The sequence below is a fragment of the Papaver somniferum genome, chromosome 3 (assembly GCF_003573695.1).
Source record: "Papaver somniferum cultivar HN1 chromosome 3, ASM357369v1, whole genome shotgun sequence".
Classification (NCBI taxonomy): Eukaryota; Viridiplantae; Streptophyta; class Magnoliopsida; order Ranunculales; family Papaveraceae; genus Papaver; species Papaver somniferum.
This window is the reverse complement of record NC_039360.1, coordinates 136,882,931-136,893,019: the sequence shown is the minus strand read 5'-3', so window position 1 is coordinate 136,893,019 and position 10,089 is coordinate 136,882,931. Positions and strand designations below refer to the sequence as shown.

The 10,089-nt window shown below is 43.1% G+C and overlaps 1 protein-coding gene across 1 annotated transcript; it reads left to right on the top strand.

The window, feature by feature from the left end:
• The first annotated feature begins 7,738 nt into the window (after positions 1–7,738).
• Positions 7,739–10,083, top strand: LOC113357468. Its single transcript, XM_026600874.1, has 9 exons — positions 7,739–7,970; positions 8,074–8,189; positions 8,301–8,473; positions 8,728–8,821; positions 8,918–9,028; positions 9,128–9,217; positions 9,358–9,443; positions 9,550–9,614; positions 9,698–10,083. Exons 1-9 carry the CDS (start codon positions 7,778–7,780, stop codon positions 9,802–9,804), a joined length of 1,035 nt encoding a protein of 344 aa, XP_026456659.1. The 5' UTR covers positions 7,739–7,777; the 3' UTR covers positions 9,805–10,083.
• The last annotated feature ends 6 nt before the right edge of the window (positions 10,084–10,089 follow it).

Here is a 10,089-nt window from a genome sequence, read left to right as displayed (position 1 = left end):
ATCTTTTCCGTGTTGTCGAGGATTTGACTTATTTGAGCCTTCGTGAAGACTCGGATGGTGTGTGCGTCGAAATATATCCTTAGTTTTTGTGTTGCCACTACTAAGGAATATATGATTTGTTCCACCTTGGTGTAGTTACCCTCCGCTGGACTTGAGTGTCTTGCTGACGTAGTATACGGGCTTTTCTCCTTGCCCTTGGTCTCGTACCAATACTGCGCTCACAGTGTAGCTTGTTGCTGCTAGGTATAGGGTTAGTATTTCACCTGGCTCCGGTTTCTGCAGGATGGGTACTGATGCTAAGTACTCTTTGATCTTCTGAAAGGCTTGTTCGCATTCTTCGGTCCATGTAAACCTGCTTCCTTTCCTTAGTGTGTCAAAAAATGCTTTGCATTTATCTGACGACCTTGATATGAATCTCCCCATGGAAGCTAAAATTCCATTTGGCTTTTGTACTCCTTTTAGAGTTTGTGGAGATGGCATCTCCATTATTGCTCTGACCCTTTCAGGGTCTTCTTCGATTCCTCGCTTAGTAACCAAGTAACCTAAGAATTTTCCCGTGGTAACTCCGAACGTGCATTTGTCTGGGTTCACCTTCATGTGGAAGTTCCTCATGGCTTCAAATATCTCCCTTAGGTCTGAGAGATGGTTTTTTGGTTCTTTGCTCTTGACGAGCATGTCGTCCACGTAGACCTCCAGTGTTTTGCCTATCCATGGCTTGAAGATTTTGTCTACTAATCGTTGGTATGTTGCCCCCGCGTTCTTTAGTCCAAAAGGCATCCTTGTATAGCAATACAAGCCTCGTGGGGTAAAGAACGCAGTATGTTCCTGGTCTTCTTCTGCAAGGGCTATTTGGTTGTAGCCTGAGTATCCATCCATGAAAGATAGTCTTTGGTGACCTTCGGTTGCGTTGACCAGCTGGTCAATATTTGGCAGTGGGTAACTGTCTTTGGGGCACGCTTTGTTAAGATTGCTGAAGTCGATGCAGATGCGTCCACCTCCGTTCTTCTTTGGAACAATGACCATGTTAGATACCCACGTGGGATATTTGACTTCTCGTATGAATCCATCTTTAAGTAGTTTTTGCAACTCCTTTTCCACCCCTTCGTGGTAGATATCTGCCACTTTACGTATGCGTTGCTTGAACGGTGGTATCTCCGGTTTGAGCCGAAGGTGGTGTGAGACCAGATTCGGGTCGATTCCTGGCATGTCCTCCATTGACCATGCGAAGATATCTGCATATTATTTTAGTATCCTTTGTAGTTGCACTTCCTCTTCTTCTTCAAGTAAAGTCCCGATGTTTAACATCTTTGGTTCTGCCTCCGTTTCGATGTTGATTTTCTTTGTTGGTTCTATTGGATTGCAAACTTGAAGAGTGCTTTTATGTAATTGTCGTTTGGCGGAGACATCAGCGCCTGGAGTGGCGGAGGTGGTTGTCTCCGGTGCTGAGACGGATTTGGGTGTTGAGGGAGCTGCGTCCTGCACTTACTTGGTATTTGCCTTGCGTCTCTTTCTTTCATGCTGTTGACCAGCAGTTCTTTCTTCGTTGAGCCTGATTTTCGCTAAATTGCATAGCCTTGCGTCTTGCGGGTCGCCTTTGATTTCCGTTTCACCCATAGGTGTAGGAAAGCGTAGGTACTGGTGATACGTTGATGTTGTTCCTCGTAATTTATGGACCCATAGCCTGCCCATGATCATATTGTAGGGTGACGGTGCTTCCACCACGCAGAAGCGTGTGTTGGTTACTAAGGGTCCTGCATGTACCTGCAAGACAATTTCTCCCTTTGGTCTAGAGACTGCTCCATTGAAACCATATATTGTGCAAGTGGAAGAATCCATTTGCTCCGCTGTTAGTCCCATGCGTAAGTATGGTTCGTGAAATAGCACATTTAACGAACTGCCCCCGTCCACGAGGACCTTCGTAACATTCCATCCGTGTATTGGAAGGGTGATCACTAGCGGATCGTTGTGCATTTCGACCTCTTGGTTGACATCCTTTGTCGAAAAGGTTAATGGTGTGGCCATCCATTCTTCCCAAGTGTTAGTGGGTGGTCCACTTAGCTTGAATGCCTCATGGGATTCAATCTTCTTTCTGTTTCGAGCTAGCTCGAGGATATCTTCGAGCATTTCTTCTTGACCACCGCTGGAGAAGGTGATCATGTTGATGTATTTGCCGTCCTGGGGTAGCTCTACCCTTTTCTTTGGAATTTCCTCAGTCTCTGATGGTTGCAGCTGTACGTACTCCATTAATTTGCCTTCGTCGATGAATCTTTGAATTACATTCCGCAGGTGGTACATGTATCAGTAGTATGCTCGTAGTATTGGTGGTACGCACAGTACTCCTTAGATTCATTTGTTATGTCAGGCTGCTTTCCCTTAGTATTAGGGTAGGGGAAACCTGGCTTTGCTCCCTCCTTGCTTAGGATGTGAGAGAAAGTTGTATTCAACTTTGTGTACACTTTATCCACAAATTCTTTTCTTCCTTTACCTCTTTTTCCATCTCCGTGTTTGGATCGCTTGTCTCGAAAGCTGGCTCTGCCCCCTGCTTCGTTTTGTCGCTTAGGTACCTCCGGAATTGGTTCCAAAGAGTTAGTCTGTTGCGGAGTTGCTGCTGTCTTTGCTTGCGCCCTGGGGTTGTCCTTCTGGATTTCTTCAATTCTGATGTATCGGTCTTGGACAACCCTGAGTTCGCCTTCAGAATCTAGGGCTTTATTGTGAAGCTCCACGAAGATGGCTGAGGTTCTGTCAAGTCTGTACTTATAGCAGTTTATGCTAATTTCTGGATTGACTTTCCCAATTGCTTGGCATGTCTTTTGCTACCTGTTTGTGTACTGCATCAGTGTCTCCCGGGGTCCAATAGCGAAGGCAAATAGCCTATCTAACCCATCCTTTGTTGATTTGTTGTACATGTATGTTTCTAAGAACACCGTGGACAATTGCTCGAATGAGTCAATTGAGTTTGATGGTAAGTTGTCATACCAGGCTAGTGCTGATCCTTTTAAGTTTGCTGGGAAGTATCTGCAAAGCACCACCTCGTTTCTCTCCCAGTGGGCAAGAACATGGGGGGGGGGGGGGGGGGGGGGGGGGGGGGGGGGGGGGGGGGGGGGGGGGGGGGGGGGGGGGGGGGGGGGGGGTTAGTCTGGGAACCTTCGATCTGTATGTCTAGTATACCTTGAGGTTCTTGTTCCCTGGGCCATCTCGTACATGGCATCTTCGTTTTCCTTGTTACGGAGTAACAAGCTGCTATCTGTGCCGCCATTTGATCTTCGTTGTGGGCCCCTCCCTGAGGAGTGTTGTCGTCGGATTTTCGGAGTTCTCCTCCACTTCTTCTATAATTGGCGCGTCTGGATCTATTTGAATGGAGTTAGTTTCCCAACCCTCGTCCCGTAGGGGCTAAGGTTCTGGGTAACCCTGCGTTGGCCGCAGGTGGCTTTGTCGTGGTTGCATGCTCCGGTAACGGCATGTCGTAGATTGGTTGAGCTCCCGACGTCTGCCCCATCCCTTCAGCATGAATAGGTGATTTTTTAGCAACTGTTCTTCTTGCTATTTCGCTTTGTCCGTTCTCCGCTTCATTCCTTTGGTTTGCTTGGGACGGCTTTTGGGATCTCCCTCTTGTGATAGCTGGTCGTGAGCTTGTTGGTACATCTGCTGGTTTCTGCATACCTTCGTCTATTGTTATCCTGTGGTCACAGAAAAGACAAAAAGGTCTGCTACTTGGGTATCTTCGTTAAAAGTAGCAATTAATGCTCTGACACAGAAGACTGCTAAGCAGCTTTTTCCGAAAAAAACTGAAATAACGCTTTTGAAAGACGAGTATTAAATGCTTATGACACCCTTGGAAAAACAACCTTAAAAACATTGAAAACCAATAAAAAGGGGTGTTAGATCTTGCGAAAAACAAGGCTATTAAATGCGTTAGAAGATCTTTTATCCTTAAAATTCGACTGAGATTCCTTTGTCAGTCAAAGGTTCTCAGATCTAGAAGGTGCTCTATTAAATAGGTTGTCTTTAGTATAAAACAAATACTTTGGCGTTTTGTGGGTATGTTTTTTGAAAAGATTAGTGTAGATCTGTAAAGAGGTACGTTTTTAGAGGCTATGAACTCGAAAAACATACACAAATAGTGGATGAACGAAACACTAGAGAGTGAGCTTCATCGCTAAGACACGGATCCCTTCGTTTCAGAATATGTATAGGTAAAAATATAAAGCTTTGTCTAAACTCAGGTTCGTGAGAAAAAACACGGTGGGCGTCAAACTTTGACTACTTGTTTTCCCGTAGCCTACGTAAGCTCTGAGGATCTGATACTATGCAGTATTGATACCTCTGTTGAACTGATAATACTAAGTAATAAATGATATCTAAGATCACAATAATAACGAAGAACATAAATATAAGTAAAAGCTTCTAAGTTATCATGAGACACAAGATATAACGTGGTTCGACGTTTGTCTACGTCCACGGGGTAAGGAGTGATTGTATTGTATTAAGATTGTGGTGGTTACAAAGATCTTAAATGCTTCCCAAAGTAATAGATAGAACTCAAGTAAGAGTATATACTTAAGTTCTAAACATTAAAGAGGTATAAGCTTAAGACTAGATCTTCTCTCCTAGGATATTGAATGCCCTTAGTTTGTTGGTGAGGCTTGGTATTTATAGCCCCTCCTGCTCCAGGTATATATTTGCTGCCTTTGGGTCCATCGTCTGCTGATATACCTTTCGTACCAATGGTACCTTCGTCCACCGCGTACTTCTCCAGTTGTATTCCGCCACCTCAACTGACCCACGTTCCTTCAGGAACTACCCAACCTTAGTACAGGTTGTACCTTCGTCCACCGCCAGCTTCCACCAATTAGGTTCTGCCACGCTTTCTCTCTCCACGTGCATTGACTCATGCGTGTAGATAAGATTTTAGAGCATTTAATACTGATTGGATGCGTCATCTACCTATGTCCCCTCGCCAGCTACCCCATGTAGACTAGGCTTCTTTCTTCTTTATCTTGGTCGCTCACGTCCTTTCTCTTGGGATGAGATAAAGTAGATCTGTGGAGGTATCCCTTGTTACTCAGACTAGCGAAGGATATACAGTTTAGACACGTATGCGGCCACTAAGATCGTGACACGTGCTCCGCAAAATATTGGTATTCACAGAGGTGGTAATGGGTAACGCCTGGAATTGATGTTCCATAATGAAAGGAACGTTTCACCATTATTCCTTGTATTTACTAACCGACTCATTCTTATGACACTTTTATGTAACGGGCGTAGTGTACGCCGCACGTTGTAAACCGCCAAACTAATACCCTTTATGATCATCCCCCAGTTTGTGACATGTGTTGATGTCTCAAGTGTTTTCATGGGAAAACGTGTAGCATGGTGTTACGTGTGGCACGGTGGCATGCCACTGGCCATGGTAGAGTCGGCATGACTTTGCCATTGAGTAGGCACGGCCAAATTAGGGTTTGGGTGCAAACCGTGATATTTTGGCATTGCGCCGTGAGTTAGGTGGTGAATTTGAACGGTCAAGATCCTCATATCAGAGAGAAGGGTAGCCGTTGATCGTTGCAACCCTTCGTCTGGTAGCCAACGGCATAGTTTAGGCCGTCATGGATTTGGCATAAAGTAGGCGCGGCCAAAATTAGGGTTTTTGGAAAACCGTGGTGTTTGGCCTTGGGCCAGAAGTTTGCCATGTGTTTGGTGGCAAACTTGGAGGGCCGAGATCTGCATCTCAGATGGAAGGGTGGTCGTTGATCGTTGCAACCCTTCGTTTGGCAGCCAGCGACACAGTTTAGGCCGGCATGGCTTTGGCATAAAGTAGGAGCGGCCAGAATTAGGGTTTTGGGAAAACCGTGGTGTTTGGCCTTGGGCCAGAAGTTTGCCATGCGCTTGGTGGCAAACTTGGAGGGCCGAGATCTGCATCTCAGATGGAATGGTGGTCGTTGATCGTTGCAACCCTCCGTTTGGCAGCCAGCGGCATAGTTTAGGCCGGCATGACTTTGGCACATGTGGTGCGCTAAGCATGGTTGGCATGCCTTGGCGCAGAGACGTGGCTGGCATGGTTTTCCATTGGCATTGTGGTGCGGCTAGCATGGTTGGCATGCCTTGGCGCAGAAACGTGGCTGGCATGGTTTGCCATTGGCACGGTGGTGCGGCTGGCATGGTTGGCATGCCTTGGCGCAGAGGCGTGGCTGGCATGGTTTGCTATTGGCATGGTGGTGTGGCTGGCATAGTTGGCATGCCTTGGCGCAGAGACGTGGCTGGCATGGTTTGCCATTTGCACGGTAAGATAATTAGGGTTAGGCATATACAGAGGTGATGTCAGCTAATACTAAGGGTTCTGTCGTGGAACATAACACATGTATATAAAAAAAAAAGGTACCCTAGTAATTCTTACGCAAGCATGCTGATAGATTCAATAAATGCGCTATTGGTCATAGTGACGTCATGTCAAATATACGGTTTTACGATTTTAACCCTAAGCTAAAAACCACCATCAACACCAGCAGAAATAGTTTTCACCCATAAACACATAGTATTCGGAGCTACAATGACTTTTTGTTCATGACTAAAACCTTGTACACGTCATGCATCATAATGATAATTAAATAAAGGTTGTGGCTAACAACGGAAGTAATCCTTTGGGTCAAGTTGCGGCGCATGCGGAATCATCGCTGAAAATCCGCATCGGAATACAAACATCCAAGATTAAAATAATCATTCATCGCCTTGTCGTAAAATGTCGATCTCGCCACATCCATCTTCTAGTCATCACTTCTTGTGGCTCTAAAGACTTTGGTACCATTCCTAAATGTAGTTGCAACATAAATTTTCGCTGCCTTCTATCCTCAATTACGTCTTCATCCATTTGACGTAAAATCTGTACATACATTTCTTGCTATTCTTCGTACAAGTTTTCATCCATTTCCATATCTTCCTCAGAAAAACCAAAATAAGGATTCATGGTTGAAAAATAAAAATGATAGAAATTGAGAAAATTTAAAAAAAAAATCGACTGGATGGAAAAAAATGTTGTGATTTTGGAAGATGAAAACGAGTACTAGATATTGGAGTGGAAAATAGTCGTTTAAGTGACGCTAAAAAAATAGTCGTTGGCGACTTTGGCTAATCCGCCAGTGACTTTTGTTACACCGCGTGGTCCTTCTTAAACCGTGCATCTCATCATCGTCAGCGAGCATCTATGTACCATAGAGGAAAATCTCATCATCGTCAACTAGCATCTATTTACCATAGAGGAAAATCCATTTTTCCTATCCAGATGGCTTAACAAACATTTCTATTAGGTGGTTCCCATAGGATTGCCCTAAGTGGGTCACAAAAGGAAAAATGACCTCCCATGTTATCCTCATGGAGAATACTACCCAAAAACAACAGGACGTTTGACTGATCCATAGCTGATTTTTTTTTTTTTTGAGCATCCATAGTTGAGCTGGTTTATACATCAAAATTTCAATCCTGAAAAGAAGAGTGACACCAATAAGAAAAGAGAAATGAATCGGTTTGCTTTTTCTCGATCGAAAATGATACATTGACAGAAGAAAATGCACCGAGCGTGCACCGTGCGAGAGAATGGTGGAACCCACTCATGCTCCACCCCTATCCCAGTGCAGAAAGGGTGACCTTGAGGCCGTCAGATCTCTTCTCGGTGCACAGCTCGGTGTCCACGTTTAGTGGATGTATCATAACTGTTTCTTGATTGTAACGCACAACAATAAAACTTTTTCCTCTGTTTTCTCCCCCTCTCTATCTATCTCTATCTAGAATGGAACTCGCACATAGTTTCACATCAGCTCCACCAACCAAAAAGTATCCCAATAATACCACTCCCTTCTCTTTCTACTCCGCATCCCAATTCTCAATTTTCAGAAAAAACCCTTGTTTCATTTCCAAAGGAAAACTTTCAATGTCTTCCTCTGCGCAAAACTCTTCTTCTTTTTCGTCTTCCTCTTCTGTTGGTCGGTAGAATCACTCGTCTTTATTTTTTTTCTATTTAGAAATGTGGGTTTTTCTTCTTTTCACTTTGGTGTAATTAATTTTGAGACTTTTTGTTGTTTGCAGGTGGAGTCACTAGTGAAGGATTAGAGGATTCATCACCTGGAGTAGCAGGGCAAAATGATTTGTTCATTGTAGGGCCTGGTGTACTTGGTCAAACTGTAGCACAACAATGGAGAAAGGTAATTTCATTTTTAGAATTCATTTTGGGTTTATGCGATCTGAACCGACCATAGTCAAATAATCATAGCTTGGAATCATAGTAGGAATTGAGATTCTGGATTGATATGTAGGAACACCCAGGGTGTCAAATATATGGACAAACAATGACAACTGATCACCATGATGATTTGATAAAGGCTGGGATAATTCCGTCTTTAAGGGGCTCGGAAACATCGTATAAATGCCCCTACGTTATCTTTTGTGCTCCACCATCTCGGACAGCTAATTATCCTGCTGATGTGAGGTATGCATTACATTCATGTGTCACTCTGTATTTAAATTTTCAGTCTTAATCACTTCTGCTTGGTAGTATTTTGGATTTGTTAGTAGGAAATAGGATGATTGCAAGTTTTAAGCCAAGGTCACAGGTATTAACACCCAAAAGTATTTGTTGCGTAGTAGGAATGCCATTTATACTAAGCCAGGAAACATTCTCGATATCTGACTGAGCTACTTTACCATGTTCTCCTGTCTCTTGCTTATGATGCTCATATGTAGGCTTGCTGCATCAAATTGGAGCGGTGAAGGTTCATTTGTATTTACATCAAGTTCTGCTCCATATGATTGCAATGACAATGGATCATGTGATGAGGTACAATATCTCTTTGGTATATGAACACAACGTGAAACTGTTGATAACTTTTTGAAGACATTTTTGAGTAACAACAATATGGAGATGATTATGCAGAACTCTCCAGTAGTGCCAATTGGCCGAAGCCCTCGAACAGATGTTCTTTTAAAGGCAGAAAAAGTTGTCCTGGAGGTTGGCGGTTGTGTTGTTAGATTAGCGGGCCTTTATATATCCTTTATCTATGGTGCACTTATCTAAAAGTTACCGGTTTATGTTTTCGTCTACTGAACTTTGGAGTTGTATAGTGTTTTTCTTAATGTTTCATACATGGCTGATAGAGGTGCCCATAATTATTGGTTGGAAAAGGGGATAGTTGACGCTGATCCGGATCACATCCTCAATCTTATACACTACGAGGTCACTACCTTTTTCTTTTCTTATCCAATCCTGAATCATTCTAATCCACTCTCTATATGTTTATTTTACTGCAGTTACTCTCATTCTGTACATATTGTGATCCTTGAAAGTGTATGTTTTAACCGTTATCTGGGTTACAGGATGCAGCATCACTAGCAATAGCAATTTTGAAAAAGAAATTACGGGGACGGATCTTTCTGGGATGTGATAATCATCCTTTATCGAGGTATTTGTTACTGTGCATTACTCATTTGACTAGCCTAGTGACATGAAAATGACCCGAAAAACTCAATCCAATTGTTTTTGTCTTGTCCTTTGCTGGATTCTTTCAGGCAAGAAATAATGGAATTGGTCAATAGAAGTGGGAAGTTCAGCAAAAAGTTCGAGAAGTTTACAGGTATGCTCCTTACGGATATAGAATTCCAGATGTTTCCCTATCCCCGGGAACCTAGCTTAGTTCAACTTTATATTGTTCTGCAGGCAAAGGTCCTTTAGGGAAGCGTTTAAATAACTCAAAAACTCGTCAAGAAATTGGATGGGAACCGAAGTACCCAAGCTTCACTCAGTTTCTTGGACTACAGGACTAGGTGAAAGTTTTCTTTCTCGCTCAAAAAAAAATAAAAATAGTCACTTTCGATGAGATGTTGATAAGCTTCACTGTTTCTATTTTCTGCACCTGATGATGATTTTTCTGATTATTGAACATTGATTTTCCTGTAGACACTTGTCCCATGATATTTCCAGCCGTTATTTGTACATGTTTGTAAGGGTGGTGATTCATAGCATAATTCTGTACAAAATTACAAACCACTGAAAAAATGTCAATGTTTTTGTTCCAATAATTCTATGATTTCTGTTTATTGGGATGAATT

What these genes read in the sequence shown, in the direction of transcription:
- LOC113357468 (XM_026600874.1), top strand. Translation starts at nt 7,778, where the DNA reads ATGGAACTCGCACATAGTTTCACATCAGCTCCACCAACCAAAAAGTAT. An exon ending in ACAATGGATCATGTGATGAG is followed by an intron (nt 8,822 to 8,917) that starts GTACAATATCTC and finishes ATGATTATGCAG; the next exon opens with AACTCTCCAGTAGTGCCAAT. An exon ending in TCAATCTTATACACTACGAG is followed by an intron (nt 9,218 to 9,357) that starts GTCACTACCTTT and finishes TCTGGGTTACAG; the next exon opens with GATGCAGCATCACTAGCAAT.